This window comes from Mytilus galloprovincialis, chromosome 5 (genome assembly GCF_965363235.1).
Source record: "Mytilus galloprovincialis chromosome 5, xbMytGall1.hap1.1, whole genome shotgun sequence".
Taxonomy (NCBI): Eukaryota; Metazoa; Mollusca; class Bivalvia; order Mytilida; family Mytilidae; genus Mytilus; species Mytilus galloprovincialis.
Window position 1 is genome coordinate 15,398,283 of NC_134842.1, and position 17,997 is coordinate 15,416,279.

Here is a 17,997-nt window from a genome sequence, read left to right on the forward strand (position 1 = left end):
AAACAATACTTATAACCTTGATCTTTAAAAAGCTCTTGTTACTTGTACTACTTGGTACGTCAAGGTCCGTGTTACAGCGGACCTATCTTTCTTCTCATCGTTGGAAAACTAAACAAGCTCGTCAAAAAGTTATTCCTTGACTGTATCCCATCCTGCTGGTGACTATCAGCAATCGTAATAAACTTGTTCCGCTTAAGAAATTATTGAAGGTTATGTCTGCAATTTTGGTTCACATGTCTCTATCTGTTATGTCAGTATCATAATGTTATAGCGGTGATATTCTTCACGTTCAGAACTAGCCATATTACGAAAAGTACAAGTTGAAGAGAAACTAAATTGAAATGATTGCAATTATAAAACACAAACATATATATATACAAGGCATGAGCCGAATAACGAAATAAAAAAAAAACATAGAGGAGTAGCAAGTTCGAAAAGAAATTTCCGACAAAAGCAGTATTCTAATCAAATAAAGGGGCGCACTATGTTTGCGCGCATTTTGGGATTAAAATGTTTTACTTTTGCGTGCAGCTGTTGATTACATTTGCCTGCATTCATCTTACAGGTAAACTGAGCTAAAATATAATTGAAAATTAAATTAAATCGTGATTGACAATATATTTTGTTATTTTCATAATAAGTATGACTAACAATTATTAATTTCGAAAATATTTGTTAATTCAAATTTTATGTTCATATCGATTAAAGTGATCATGATTATGATCAACCCCGTTATAGCTTAAGGCCTATATGTAACTTCATTTTGAATATTTTAGAGTGGATAGTGTTTCAACGAATAGTGATCGCTTTTAAAATTAGTAAATACTCTTAAGTTAGTTTGTAAAGTTACACCAAGACACACACATGGAGTTTCGTTTGTCTGAAACAAATCGAGGGAAAACATCATTAGTATACGATGGATTTACTTTCCGTATTGATAGAACACTGAAGTCTGTGGATATATCTTGGAGATGCACTGTTAAAGATTTCAAAGGCAAAATGAAATCTGATAAACATTCAAAAGTCATTCTTAATGGTAACTGTGAACATAAACACGAGTCCGATATTTGAAAACTCGCAGAATATCCGCGTAGTGGTAAAGAAAAAACGACAGAAGACATAGCTGCTAGACCTATGAAATTAGTCCGTTGTGAATTAATGAATATAGAAGAAGAAACACTTATTGAAAAAGACACGAGGAGTTTGAGAAAGACGCAAGGAATACACAACTCTACTAAAGTGCATTATGCACAAAAGCTTCAGAACTTTTCATTGACGGAACTGTCCAAAATATTTAGAGCAACTTTACACTTTTCATGGATTTAAATTTGCACATCATGTACCACTAGTATTTGCTCTCTTACCATCCAAATCAGAGGAAATTTACAATGTTTTGCTCAACATGATATCTTCGTTGTGTACTGGCATTAACATGTTTAAACTATTGACTTTGAAATCGCAATGCACAATGCATTTAGATCTGTGTTTTCAGATACTAGAATATAATAGTGCCGTTTTCATTTTGGCTAAAGTTGATGGCGCAAAATTCAGAAACTAGGGTTCAGTGTTAAGTATAAAAATAAAGAATGCGAAGTTGGATTGTGGTTGACAAAATTCTTTGGTTTGGCATTTTTTTATCCCACAGCAGTTGGTGATTGTTTCGCAGAGATAATGTATGAAGATATTCCAAATGATCTGCGTTGTGTGTAGTTTGCAGATTATCTAGTCGAAATTTAGATTGCACTAGAATCACCCCCCCCCCCCCCCCCCCAAGACTTTGGGCGTCACTACCATCATCAGAATCTAGGCGTACTACAAACGTCCCCGAATCATTTCATGTTCACTATAATGAGACATTCTACTCTGCACATCCATGTATTTTTGTGTTTCTGGACACTATTCTTAAATAACAGACCACCACATACATCAAACCACGGGGGATTGATACAGCAGCAGTAGTGTGCAGAAGTGAAAAAGAGAAAAACTGCAGATCATTTGATGGAGAAATTCAGAAAATACCAGGATGGAGAAGTTAACAGACAGTCGTTTCTAAAAGCAATTGACTTCAAGTTTTCAGCACGTACCGACATGTAAAATCATGTATTATCAGTACTTTTACCTTTGAGATCAGCTATGTTTTAACATTTTAACATTTTCATCTGTATATATTTTTAGAATTTAGTGCGTGTGCATAATAAAACGGGCTTATCCTGTTTGAAATCCCACTTCCGCCTCCTCGTTGTTGAGCAGGGGACTTAGACTAACGGGAGGGGTACTTATACTTGTAAAAACTACACAAATTAATGAATAAACAAGTATTATTACCTGTATTTGACCTGAGTTTACCTGTCAAAAAAATGCGCGCAAATGTATTGGTAATGAGCGTAAACGTAATGCACCGAAATAAAGAGGATATGTACAGTCCCACCCATTAATGGATTATTGTGACTGTCATACAATTGAAATGTTTATTTAGCTATAAAACTAGGTTTAATCTATCGTTTTATGCATTAAAAAATGCCTGTACCAAGTCAGGGATGACAGTTACAACCCATTCGTTGAATGAGTTTGAGCTTTTTATTTTACCATTTGATTAGGTACTAAATCCGATTTGATTTTTTTGGAGTTTTTTTTAAATTAATTTTAAGAAAGCTGATATAAAAAATCGTAGACTTACATTGTTTTGAAATAGCTGTAATTATATGTTGTTATAGTTTATATTGCCTTATTACAAATAAAGACTAACAGGTGTATATGCGCGAAGATGTTTTTTTGTTTGTATAAGTGCAAAATGAAGCAACAAAAAAAATCCTTAATGCGTTCATATGTGATTAGATGTCAAATCTAAAACAATACATAATTATTTAAATCTTGTCTATATTCTACACCAGTGAACAAGCATGAAAAAAAACACAAACACCTTTAGTATATTAACTTTAACGTGATAAAGTCGTCAACAGGTTAAGCATTGATTTACTATTTTTATTACCTCTTGTTGGAGTAAAGCCAAATCCATTTGAAGTGTCAAATTATACAAAGACTCAGTAAAGTCGATTCATATTCAAGTATCGAAAACACAAAACGAGACGATTAATCGGGAATTTTAAATAATCTGATACTAGGTTATCTTTATAAACAATAGACATTATATGAACCCTGACTTCTTTTTTGTCTCCCTTCCCAAGTCTGAATTTATCTTAAATCATGCTTTTATATTCATTTCTAATTTGTTTGAAGTATTTAAACTGTAACATGCTTAATGACAGGGTTCATTCAACCTATGCCAACATTTTGCAATTTAGGTATAAAATTAAACCTGGCATAGGTTAAATAGAATATAACATATTAAGTGTTATAAAAACAAACAATAATTAGTAGCAAATCAATTAACAACCAGTTTTGTAAACAGGAAATTCATAAAAATTCATAAAAATTACAACATTATTGATATTCATGACAACACCGAAGTGTTGACTACTGGGCTGGTGATACCCTCGGGGACGAAACGTCCACCAGCAGTGGCATCGACCTAGTGGTGTAAATAGTTAAAAAAGGTACCAGGATTATAATTTAGTACGCCAGACGCGCGTTTCGTCTACATAACACTAATTAGTGCAAGTACAAAGTTGAAGAGCATTGAGGATCCAAAATTCCAAAATAAAGTTGTGCCAAACACGGCTAAGGTAATCTATGCCTGGGATAAGAAAATCCTTAGTTTTTCGAAAATTCAAAGTTTTGTAAACAGGAAATTCATAAAAATGACCACATTATTGATATTCATGACAACACCGAGGTGTTGACTACTGGGCTGCTGATACCATCGGGGACGAAACGTCCACCAGCAGTGGCATCGACCCAGTGGTGTAAATAGTTATCAAAGGTACCAGGATTATCATTTAGTACGCCAGAATAAGCGTGCAAATCTTGTATATTAAAAAGATTCAGAACATTTTTATCCTTACTCAATTCTTTTTAAATTTTTATATATTACTCATTTCTTTTATCTTTTTAATTGCACGTCTAGAACACCAAAATGTTGTAAGTATTTTACAAAAAAAGAGTGTTTCATTGTAATATTTTTTTTAAAACCTTTTTTCATATATCAACATAATTTATAACCAGTATTGCACTCACTGGTATTGTTTAACGAATAAGTTTTAATGCTTTAAAATACTGACTGTATTTAACAGGTAGTTAATAATTCATTGTTATAACAACACCTATTGTATTTTGTTTGTAGGCATAGTAGGTTGAATTGATATTTTCCAAATGTTGGCATAACACCTAACAGTTTGTTAAATAAACATTATGCCGAGTCGTAATAAATACTTCAATACTTGAATGTTGGTTCATACTTGTTAAACATAAATCTACCTCAAAGGTAGAATAGAAAACTACAGAGCAGAACAAAACAGAAAGGAATTTAGTTTAAACATATTTTATTTGCTGAATCAAAGCAAAATGGATTAGACACTAGTGAATCATACTTATGAAGTCTTCTCCATAATACAATATAAAATTACAATAATAGCTTTCATAGGTAAAAAGAGGAGAGCGAGAAAAAAAAAGAGAAAAAGAAAAATTGTCATATGATGTTGTGACGTTGACGTGTATACTGATGATGACGATGCGTTCCGTACCAATAACGCTCTATCAAGGCATTACAAATCTGTTTGACCTTTTTATTAAATTTTAAACATATTTGAAAATTTGAATATTTTGTTCATTCGAAAGTTTCGAATGTCCGCAAGTTGATAGTTTTCGGATAGCCAGTTAAGATTATTAAATATAAGGTTTTTCTACATGATATGTATTTTGGACATACAAAGAAGTAATGGTAGACATCTTTAGTATCTAACCCAAAATGACAAGAAGGATCATTTATAATATTAGCTCTGAATAGGTCATTATTTAGGAATGAAGCGAAACATCTCAATTGCGTTAAGATGATATTCAATTTCCTTGGGCTGTTCAAATGAAACGTTTCATTTTTATATAATGGCCTAGAGTTTTTTTAATTCTTTCTTAAATTTAGAAATAGAGTCGGCACTGCGAATTTTTGGATCAAGTTTATTCTATTCACGTATTGTAGATGGAAAAAACGATTCAGTAGTAAGGGAAAGTCTACAAAATGGAACAATAATATCTTTGTACACATGGTACACGATTACATATTTACTCTGGTGCATGCTTTTGGTTCATGTTATAAAACATCGTGTTTTTTTTCTTCTCCTTAAAAGGAAGGAATCGAATATAATTAAATTGAAATAAATCAAGCAATTAGAATCGAATGGAATAGACAACATATTAAATGAAAAGACACACACATACACATACAAATATGTAGCAACCGCCTTAAGTAACTATACTCGCAATGATTAAAATAAGTTATACTACAATGATTTTAAAGATGTGATTAGAATAAGGAAACCTCAAGTTTACATGGTGCTAAAAGGCTGTCGTATACCCGTTACACAAACAGGAATTAACTTCAAGTCTGTTCGCACACAACTACAGGGTACTGCTATATTGTCTTGTCTTTATAGAAATTAAATTAAGTATTGAAGAACGAAAGAGTTGTAACATATATAATAACCAAAGCCAAACATGCGAAGCTTTGTCAATAAGCAATTAACAACTCAATAGAGTTACAAACATTTATCAGAACAATCGGTTAATTTTGATGTTCTGATATCTTGGAAATAACGTGAAATTAAATCACGCGAATTCATCGTCAATACAAAAATAGAAAAAAGTACCTTAACAGTACATGCACTTGTTGTGTGAGCTATATGAACACATCCTACATGGAATTCTGCTTTCTTCTTCTTGCGAATCAGAACTGTTGGAGTCCTCCAAGATGTCCGTTGATATGTTCCACAAATTTTGTAACACAACACATGGTTATTTGGAATAGCAGTTTATAAAGCCAGTCTGGACCAGTGTCCATAACGGACGGTCTCCCTTATACAGTAAAATACACAAGTATATATACAGAATATAAACAGTGTCAAGGTTTCTATTATTTGACCATTATAGTCTTTAATCAAAAGATACAGGGACGAATATCTATTAAGTTGACATGTTTTGACCAACCTGGAAAAAGATGTTTGAAAAATACATGTATGTCCAGTTTTAACTAATTGTTATTGCTACATGTCACCACCTGGTCTGCATGTAAATATGTTATATGCAACGTAGCGGTCAATTGAACTACCTTTTACAAGGTCATGATTTTCTTAATAGATATTCCCCTGTATTTATATTATTCAATTTAATAAACATTTTGAGAATATATAATCATAAATATAAACACAAATATATATAATATATATCTATATATATATTTTAAACCCATCATATTGTCACAAGTTTTTCTTGAATTTTAAGGGTTTTGAAAAAGATGTTCGTGTCATCTTCTATCATCATGCATGTACTATCTATGTTAATATGTATTGGGAGAAAATTGATAAATAGACAACCATGTTGTTTAAAATGGTGCCAAAGATACCAGAGAGACAGTCAAACTCATAGATCGAACATATTCTGACAACGCCATGGCTAAAAATGAAAAAGACAAACAGACCAATAATAGTTCATATGACACAACATAGAAAAATAAGGACTAAGCAACACGAACCCCACCAAAAACTGGGGGTTTTCTCAGGTGATCCAAAACGGTAAGCAGATCCTGCTCGACATGTGGCACCCGTCGTGTTGATCATGTTATTACAAACCATGTAAATAGTATAATTCGAGAGGTTACATCATGAAAAGGGAAGGAGATTGTAAGGTGTAAGGAACATATATCCGATATCATCTGCTAAACTGTCATTCCATAACGGTCAACAAACTCTTGATGACGTCTGTAACATTTACGAAAGGATGATTTCAACTTCACCATTTTGAACTCTTGCTTTAATAGCTTCCTTATGCGCAGCAACCCTCTATCAAGGAAATCATGATAAGAAATGCAAGCACGGGAATATTGAAACAATTGGGAGATATATACTCTGTATCCAGGCGCTACTGGAATGTTGCTACTTAGAAATGGAAAGTTTACAATTGGGAAGCTCAAAGTCATAAAGTTTTGTTTTCAACCGACCCTCATTGTCGACTTTTAGTAAGATAAGACTTAACTGTATCTTTTAAATTGACCGGAATTTGACATTTTCTAGGCGATCTAAGGCTTTGAGTCTTTTTAGTTAAGTTTGAAGTTCTGTTGAAAGGGTGGTTAAAATGAGTGGCGACAAATACAAAATGTACCAAAGGGATAATCAAATGCATAAATCGAAAATAATCTTGACAAAGCCATGGCTAAAAAAGAATAGGAGAAATTTGCACAGTGTCACATTTAAATTTATTTTGCGTTACGTTTGCGCGGATTGGTCCTACATTTGCGCGAAAAAAAAAAATCAACGTTTGCGCGACAAAACGCATTACGTTTGCGCGAAATTTACCGGTAGAAAAGATATTACCTTTGCGCGGATTTATACAAAAAAACATATGAAAAATAAATTCTTAACTCTTAAAAAAATTACTTACTATTGTTAAATTAATTTGAAGAAATTTATTTTATATAATAAAAAAAACTCTTTATTTGTCTCTGAGACAATGATCCTGAGTCTTTTCATAGCCATTACAAATACAATGAACAGTTTTATTCAACTCATGCAACCATCTACACTTTCGTTGATATTATTCTACAAGTTCAGGCGACTACTTATGTTAAAATATACAGAAATAACCAAGCCCTTGTAAAACGAACAGCCAAGTAGAAAATTCAGTTTACCGTTATACAATTTTTGAAATTTCAAACTGTGAAATATCCCCTCAATGCTATTTCAAATCGCTAGAAGTACCTGGCAATGACTGATCGGTAGAGGATTCCCGTATAGGTATTATCAGCGTGTATACTGCGTTTTATTAGTGACTTTAGGGACGACATCAAAAGATCAATGTAGAATAAAAGACTTAAATTAAATAGTTTGGGAGTGGGGGATTAAAATTGCAGCAAGTTTTGTTTATCCAACATCGATTTTACATATATCCATATTGGTCAATTATTTTTTCCAAAATTAAGTTAAGAGGGGAGTGGGGGTGTCAGTGAAAAAACTATGTGAATTAAGTTTTTTTTATCCTTCATTGAACTTTTGATGTCGTCCCTTATACTTTGATTGTTCTTTTTTATGATAGTCGCTCTATTTTTTCCAAAATATTCTTTTACATAAATGAAGCGCTTTTTAATGTTTATATACCGGATTTCGACAAATAATGTATCCTCAGAATATATTTATATATATATATATACTAGATTAAAACTGACGTGGAAAGGTAACACACGGCCAGCGAAAGCACTTTATTGAGAGCCCAGGTGGACGTGTGGTCTAGCGGGACGGCTGCAGTGCAGGCGATTAGGTGTCACGATATCACAGTAGCATGGGTTCGAATCCCGGCGAGGGAAGAACCAAAAATTTGCGAAAGCAAATTTACAGATCTAACATTGTTGGGTTGATGTTTAGACGAGTTGTATATATATATATATATATATATTTAGTGTACAGTATTATTAAGGAAGTTGAATTATTTTGACAGACATTTTTTTTTTGCTGACTTGTTTCTCCTTTAGAAAAAAAAACGGAAAATATTTTTCACAGATTTTGAAGTAGAATTACACGTAATTGATATGATACCGATCGCAATGCTTTAACACCCTGATAGGTATTATTTCAGCAATGTTTTGTCTCGATATATCGCATAACACTTATGATATAGCATGGCGAATTATTAATAGCAAACAGTGGTTTAGGATTTCTAAATATGAACATTTGAATAGCTGTTGACATACAGTCTTTTTTCTATTGACTTGATTGAAAGATTAGTCACACGTCCATAAATTTATAAGGTACAAATGAGATGAGAAATATCTAGAAGACGTGTTTGATTCACCCTGTTTTGTAGCTTTGATTTATTGCAAAAAGTGTAAAAATGTATCTCCTTAATTGTTCCTACATTACTACATGTAATGCACTCATTATACATTGCGATATAAGAGATCTTATCAAAGGACATTTTTCTTTTGTTAAACTATTGTTTTTGGAACGTGGTCAAATATTTTGTTTAAATATATTTACCTTGTGATTATGAAAGTAAAGAGAATATGATTATATGCCATTGTAAAGAATTATTGTTATCGTTTTACTAAATCTGTCTACAAGATACTATTTTAACAATCTGGTTAAACTATTGTATAATTTGTGGAAAGTTTTAGTTGATAAGCTGATGATATTCAAGAAATAATAGTACAGTAGCTATAGTTGTAAAGATTTGACGGTCGCAAATGCAAATTAACAGACGACGCGTATCAGAGACAGTAAAAAAACAGATATCTGCGACAGTCAAATCAAAATTGACGGCGACAACTCTTTAAATACATACTGAAAGACTTTCCTATTCCTGTTCTTATTGATTTGAACTATAAATAATAGCAATACAAAACGGTGAAGAAATGTATAAACGGCGATTTTTGAGGTACATGTAGGTGTTGTTTTATTCTCGGTAATACATTGCTTTCTATGTTACATTATAGAAAATGTGAAAGGAAACACACAGCCCTGTTATAGCAAAGCTGATAAATAAAATTAGAAAGTTTACAATACATACTATATATATGTTGGGCTCGGAGGTGCGATGGGTCACGCTAAGGTATGACGGTCTTCGTTGAAGTGTGATGGTCTTCGCTGAAGTGCGATGGTCTAGTTGACTCATGATGGCTAGTTTAAAATTTACAGCTGTGCAGTTATTATTAGAAGTAGGATTTTTAAGCATTCAGTACATACATTTATATTCATTATTGTCTATGTCTGTCTTTAATTTAAGTTGCATACTAAATCTTTAACTTTCTGCATGCGGATATTATTATATGCTTACAGGCCAGTATGCAGCTCTTCATCTTACACATAAGAGATATTTTGTAAATTAAAAAAAAAAGAAAAAGACAAGGGAAAGTTAAAATTCTCTTATCCACAAATTTTCGCCGTTTCTCGTAGTACTAAAAGTTTATAAGCCCGTATTCAACTTAAAAACAGGAAAACTGTTTCTAACTTATACATTTTGTTTAACATTATCTTCTACATCGACATGAACAGCTTTGAAAGATTATGTAGACCATCGCATTTCAGCGTTACCACCATGGCATTTTGGCGTAGCTACTGTCAACAAAATAGCGCAACAATGCATGCAAAAATTGTACTTCATCGTGATCAAAAACTTTATCATCCAATCATCGCATCTCAGCGTGACCATTGCGTTTCGGAGTACCACTGCGTTTCAGAGTCCAACATATATAAATCAAACAGATATCCTGTCATAAAGTGTAATTCTAAATTGTCACTCACTGACAGAAGTTGTATATCCATAACCTAAATTTTATTTTTATGCCGGTCGTTATTTATTATGGTACTTTGCCCGCACGTAAACCCGGTCTGATTAACAACATGTTTTTATCTATATGGAGTATCTGGAATGCTTGTTATTTTTTTTAGGTTTTTCTTTGCAAGTTTGAAGAAAACGGTGTTGGTGGTTGATGTTGTCCTGTTCAGTACTTTTGTATATTTTGTTAATATTCTCTTTATATATCAATGAAATATACTGATTGGTTCCTTTTATATTTCTTGGGATGCCTGTATGTGACCACTGAGTCATTAAGTCAGAGCAAACTTATAAATTAAATGATAAGGCAACTAACCCCTACCTTCTTATGATGCTTACAAAAAGTATCTGCATACGTATTTATGACCAACCAGCTAGCTATTTCTTACACATATTAATTGTGTCTTAAACGGTAATGAAACAGCCCTACTTCGTTAGAATATATCTAACAAATGTTACTAGTAATTATCAATATAATCTGAATTAACACTTTATATGTTGCGTATGTTCGAGGCGCCTTTTCTGGAAAAGTAAGGACTTTTGATACTGTTTGCAATCCATACGACACTTTAATTGAATAGTTTACAAGATTATTTAGTAATACTTCATGACCATGATGACATTTAGGTTCTACAAGATGGGCTTTTCTCTTTTTTAAGGCTGTACAGTGATCTATAGTTATTATAAGTAATATATGCACCTTCTAAGTATACAGAAAAACCCAAACCGGAAGTCTAATATGACTTAAAATTTCGTCCAATCACGGAAACAATATTCGGATGCCTTTTTTTTTTTATATTGTTTTCCGCCAAATAACTCAATCTGAATAATTCTATGAATGGATGACAAATGCGACTATGCACTGTACCTATAGGACACAGAGGCATGATGATTAATTTATTGTGGAAAGAAGAGAAGCGACACACAAAATTAGGTCTTCTCGTTTAATAGTATAAAATATATATATGATGTCTTTACCGTATATTACCATTTCCAAAGCGAAAAGCGCTCCGGACGCATGCAATTTATAATGTGTTGAATTATTTTCTGACTTCTTATTGGTAAATGCTTGAAATTTGACTTTTTACGAAATGGGAATGTTAAAATAATGAAGAATTTGGTCGAAAACATAAGACAGTTGGTAGGTTCAAAGTGATTTAACTTTGAAATTCAACATACAAGGTGTTTCCCTATAGGCTGACAATTCATGAACATGATCTCTCCGTATCTTTATTCATGTTTAAAATCTTGCATTTTTATGCTTTTTTGTTTTTTTTATATGACCTTTATAGCAATTATACTACGGTTACGCTTCCGATTTTCAAACTAAAAAGATCGAAAGTGTGTGTATTTTCTTTTATGTTTTCTTATACAAAAGTCTAGCAATTGACCAAGCAACTTCGTTCATTGTTCTTCAAAAGTTCGTTTAAGTTCGGTTTCAGTTCTTTCGTATTCCACAAGTTCAAGATAATCAGGTTTCAGTGAATTTTGTCGTATCATGCTACGCTGTTTATCGTCAAAATTTTGACATTCGTTGTATGCATGATCATATATTTTGGAAGCACATACACTTTCATATTTGAGTCTATTTTGAGGATTGAACTGAGCAGCATTATTTCCAACAGCACGGTATGGACAATTTATTTGATTCTCTGGAACAGCCAAATTTTCGACATCTTCATAGCTACCACTTGACTGATTCGATTCATTTTCATGATGGTCTAGTTGGTTCTCATTTGTGTAACTGAAGAAATAAATGTATAAAATCTTTATTCTAATATATTATACAAAAATAAATATACAAAAACAACACACGCATACATACATGTTGTATTATCAGTAGAAGTAATATATTGTTAAAGTGAATCTGAAAAGACATAATAATAATTGCATCCTGGATGTAAATAAAAAGTTTAAAGTTGGTGAACGAGTCAAAAATTCTAATTCTAACACATGTTCATGTATTTTTTTTCAAACATTATCGTTTAATCCTGCTTACAAATGCAGAAAGAATTATTGTTTATTACTTTAGAAATTACAAATTGTGTTTGAATTTGATCTTTTGCTATTTACTTCAAACAATTTGGCATACAGGTATATGGAAAAAAAAATTTGGCTGGACAATTTTTTTAAATTTTTTTTTATGAAACCTAGTATTGTGTTGCATTATATTTGTGGGTAGTAAAGATAACTGTAGTCAAGGTAAATCAATTACATTTTAGAATATATGTTTCCGCGTCGAATTAATATATCAACATTATTTACGTAACGATTGTTTCGTCCCCTAGATTTTTTTCCTATTCTAGAATGTTGTGTGTTTGTTTTTGAAACCAAATTCATACAGTTAACTACGACAAAGACATGTGTGTATCTCCGGTGCAGCTCTTAGCGCTACCGCTTAAGCACTGTAGCACTTTATCATTCAAGAGGGGCGAAAGCTACTAGAGGGACAGTCAAACTCACAGATTGAAAATAAACTGACAACGCCATTGCTTAAAAAAAAAACCAAATAGACAAATAATAGTACACACGAAACAACATAGAAAACTAAAAACTCAGTAAAACGAACTCCAACAAATACTGGGGTTGATCAATACATTTCCCTTTTTAAATTGTGTCCAAACCGTCCAAGATTTTATCTAAATGGTTACATGAGTTACAAAACTACTCTGTATACAGGCTTTTTTAAGAAGTATTTTATATATGATTATTATTTTTTACCTTTTCAGCTTTTGATTTTTGTACCTTTAAATAAAGGCAATCCAAAATGTTATTTTTGGAGAACCGACTTTTGTTCTTTTTTAATGCCGCTGCACCATTTTCATAACAAAATATAAACAACATAAATGTGTGGACAACTATAACCTATTCGTCTAAGAACACAAAAGAAATGAAATATATTTGAAACAGTTATATTCCATATCCCTTTATTACCCGCTTAAAAAAATAATGTTTTCTTCAATATGAACTGTAAAAATATTCGCTGTGCCTAAAAATATATTCAACGATATGATGTCTGTAGAAACTTACATTTGTCCATCGGTCTGATGCACCGAAGGAAAAGTAACATCGCCTACAATTTAAAAAAATTTCATTTTCTTTTAAACAGTAATGTTTACAAGTAAAATAAATTAAAAAGTAATTGAAGTTGATATCAGAAAAAAAAATGTTATATACTGAAATATCACTTACTTGATTTTTTTTAAATAATAAAAGGATTCCCATGAACATGTTTAACCGAGCCGCATTTACGCGCCTGTCACAAGTCAGGAACCTCTAACCTTTGTTAGTCTTGTATAATTTTTAGTTTTAGTTTATTTATATATTTCGAAGTCAAGAAGAACGTCCGTAATCCCTGAACTTGTGCGCATTTTTTTAGGAGCCAGCTGAAGCACGCCTCCGGGTGCGTGATTTTTTTCACTGTATTTAAGACGCATTGGTGGCCTTCGACTGTTTTCTGCTCTTTAATCGGGTTGTTGTCTCCTTGACACATTCCCCATTTTAATTCTCAATTTTTTGAGACATACAAATTTGAAATCAAAATGACGCGCTACTTCTAATCAGGCGGGTCCTTGTTTGAAAATACCTTACCCGTCAGTCTTTTTCGACGTAGCAACAAACAAACAACTGTTACTACAAATGCTAACATTCCAATAGATATCAGGATAACATATTCGTGTTCATAATGCATACCTGTAATAAATATTTGAACCTATAGCTAACGACTATTGTTTAACGCTACATTAAATTGATAGATCATGATTCGGATTATTTTATATATATTATATTATTGATTTCAAACGTGTGACAAAAAAGAATCACATCACGTTTTAGTTTTTATTACTATTCATTTTCAACTGTTGCTACGCACGTTTATTATTTTCCTCACTGGCTTTGCCGCACAAAGATTTGTTTTCGTTTTTGTACACCACTATTGCCTTCATTGGCGTTGCAGTATAAACAAATCACAAAGAAGTTATACCTCATTCTTTTTTTTTTATTCAAAATTTGTATCTAAGAAATGTTTATAAGTTTGTAAATTAATAGTACAGTACAGACAACTTTATTGTATTTGAAGATTTACGAATGTTAATCGGTAGTTTTACTGTCGCAAATTGTGTTTATCTGGCGAACATCTATATTTACTTTTACCTATTTTATTTTTATATACGTCTGTTTTATTTTCATATACGTCTGTGAATAAGAATCTTTCGTTATATTCGAATTTAACTTCACTGGACCCATAGAAGTTATATAGCTGGCAGATGAAATAAGCATAAACAATATTTGTTACTGCAATCAGCTCTACTCTCCATCCATCTAAACGAATTATTTGACCGTAATAATTCATGCTTATTTTGGTTTTGGTTACAGTCTGGTTAAACATCAGCGAGCTTGTGTTTATCATCACTTCTGTGTTGTTAAACAAATAATGCCATTTTGGCTCTAATGATGCCGGATTAGAATAATAAAGAACTATAAATTGAAAGCTGTTAGCTTTTGAACTGCTATGCTTATTCGTGATCACAGGAGGCCCTGCAAAAGATATGGAAGTATAAAAACATAATCATTTCGTTCACATTGCAATTTGAATTATTTTTAATCATAATCAATATATACGTTTAAGAGAGTTGTTAGTCCCGGTAAAAAATAAATTACCAGAAATTCGTTACAATCACATTTTTTATGTTAGTATTTGGAAAAAATGAGACAACTAATCACCAATTGCAAAGACATTAACCAACCGTACAGTGTGCTAAAAAGAACCCACCATCGATTGATCACGTTTTTGTGTCATATACGTCAATACGGAAATAAATAACCAGAACCAGACTTCCCATGAGCAAAACATCACACCAGAATTGAACTGTTACTGTAACAGCGATTGAATGAATAAAGAATTTTTGAAATACTAAGGCTTTTCTACCTCAGGCATAGATTACCTTAGCTGGATTTGGCAAAACTTTTAGAAATTTTGTTCCTCAATGCTCTTCAACTTCGTACTTTATTTGGCCTTTTTAACTTTTTTTGGATTCGAGCGTCACTGATGAGTCTTTTGTAGACGAAACGCGCGTCTATACAAAATTTAGTCCTGGTATCTATGATGAGTTTATTTATTACAGTTGAGTTTATGGTATTGTTTGGGTATCTCATCTTTCAACAAGAAACTGAAAATCCCATTTAATTTTTCGTGATTCAATATTTGTTCATATTTGTTAGTTTCTATTGTTGCTTAAATAGAAGTCTTGAAACATTGTTTCAGCCCCAAGAAATAGATGTACATCTGATGTGGGTATCTTTTTGTTCAGAATGATCTTCTATAGTCATTTCTAATATATAGCTAGCGAGTTGTAAGGGTTTGATACCTTATATTATTAAGAAATGTTTCAATACGTCGATGGTCATCACGTAAGCTATTTAACAACAAATACAATATGGTTAATTGTAAAAGCAATAACAATTCAAATTTTAAAAGTTTAAATAATATATGTTCTAAAGAAATAATAATAGTTAATTCTTCAGATTCATGCCAAGCTAAAAAAATATCTTACTAAAAAAGAAGTTTTCCGGTTTGAGATTTTACTAAAACAGTAATATGCTACATTGCATCTTTTACCTTTTATTGACACAAGAGATGAAACTTCAGCTTTATTCTCTTTCTCAAGTACGATACATTTATACTCTCCAGCATCACGATAATCACAGTGTGGAATTTCCAAAACGGATTCAGAATCTTTATGTTTTCCTTTGAAACTACGAATAAGATGCTTGTTTCTGTAATGGTACCAAGAACTGGTCCAACTAATATTTGATGATGTGCTCCTAATATTGCATGTCAGTTTTATTGTGTTGGATGTCTTGCAGTCAAAGTTTTTTGGAAAGATACTGACATCGAATTCTGTAAAACAATAAGTGAAATATACAATTTAATAGCTTCTTTTTTAAATACAAAAGCATAAAAGTATTTGTAATTCTTATATTTTCAAAACATCTTTGTATAAACTTTATGTGCAGGTGATTATACAATTCTGTATTTGCATACTTTTATTTTTGAATGCATTCGTTCTACGGATAGATATTTTAATTCAAATCAAGATGCAGTGCGTTGGGTATGTACTTTTGTTTTCTTTAAATCAGAACGATGTTATGCCTAAACAATATATCATAGTATTAGCATTTCTGTTGATTGTTCAACGCCCTTTCTTACCTTGAAGATTTATTTTGATTTTTGATTTTTAGATTGGATTTCTTATTGATCATGTTCTACGTCTTATTTCATTGATAAGCAATCTTTATGAAATCTTTTTAAAATTATTTTACAAAATGTACTTATAAAAAGATAAAAGATAAATAAAATCCCTCTCAAAATAGTGAAATACTTACCGGGTGAAACAATACAAGTTTAGCTATTAAGACGTATCAATTTTTGCATCATATATCATACTAATATCACTGTCTGTAAAACTTGTTTTGTTTTGTACCTGATGTTTTTAGTCCATACCTGAATTTACTAATTGAATCTGTACATCTTTGTATCCAGCTCCGTTCCTAATTCGCAATGAATACATTCCAAAATCCTGGTAAGTTTTTGGTAATATGGTTGACGAGATCACATATTTAGCTTCACGAAGGATAGGGACCCGCACCAATATTCCCAATTTACCACCCAAGATGTTGACCCACAAGACTGTAGGGTTTTCGTAGCTTGAAACAACAAATGAAATGTTACCAGGATGGTTGATTGTTGTGAGAAATGTCTTATTTGGGTTTAATTCGGTCACTTCCGGTTTATCTGAGAAAGAAACCAAACATAAGAATACTTGAATTCTAAAATTGATTGAAATACTATTCAACATGGAACATTGAAAAGGAGTAAACTTTATCTAATGGCATGTGAAAATGTAGGCACAGAATAGCATTACAAGTCATTTATCTTACAAACCAACTGAATGTGTCAATTCCGAGTCCAATTATAGGTCCAAAACTAATTTCAAGATGTTTGTAATCGAATTTTATCAAATTAAATGCAGTAATGGAACATGATGTACACAGCAATATGTAGGACAAAGGCTTAGTAATATTATGAATGTACTTTTTAAAGTTGTACTCACATGTAACTATTACTTTTACACCGTCCGAACCAACTCCTACATCGTTGGTTACTGCACAACAGTACATACCAGACTCTGATCTTTTGATATTGTGCAACCTTACAATTAATTTCTGGTTTGCTGTTTTATCTTTCAGAGAATGCAATGTACCATTGAAGAAATGCCACTGTACATTTGTTGCATTTATATTGCTTTTGTAATTACACTGTAACAACACATTTCGAAACTCTTCAATAACTAACTGATCTTTGCCTCCGGCTACTGTTACCATTGGTTTCCCTGGAAAGTAAGAACAATAATGTTATTCTGTTCAAAGGAGACGAAGAATACCAATGGAATCCTCAAACTACTAAGTCGAAAATAAACTGACAACGCCATGGCTACAACAAAACAAAAACAAAAAACCCAAACAACAGCCAGCAAAACCCTTACAACGAATAAAACCAAAAACAAT

At 32.0% G+C, this 17,997-nt stretch overlaps 1 protein-coding gene and 1 long non-coding RNA gene across 2 annotated transcripts; both read right to left on the reverse strand.

Annotated features, from left to right (window-relative positions):
* Positions 1-11,487: 11,487 nt before the first annotated feature.
* LOC143074341 (uncharacterized) lies at positions 11,488-14,120 on the reverse strand. The gene is made up of 3 exons (XM_076249840.1): positions 14,023-14,120; positions 13,462-13,504; positions 11,488-12,175 (listed from the first exon to the last, which is right to left on the reverse strand). Exons 1-3 carry the CDS (start codon positions 14,078-14,080, stop codon positions 11,836-11,838), a joined length of 441 nt encoding a protein of 146 aa, XP_076105955.1. The 5' UTR covers positions 14,081-14,120; the 3' UTR covers positions 11,488-11,835.
* Positions 14,121-14,606: 486 nt separating this feature from the next.
* Positions 14,607-17,788, reverse strand: LOC143074342 (uncharacterized). Its single transcript, XR_012977809.1, has 4 exons — positions 17,544-17,788; positions 16,934-17,224; positions 16,049-16,330; positions 14,607-14,967 (listed from the first exon to the last, which is right to left on the reverse strand). It is a non-coding gene; the product is annotated as an uncharacterized LOC143074342 (long non-coding RNA).
* Between the last annotated feature and the right edge of the window lie 209 nt (positions 17,789-17,997).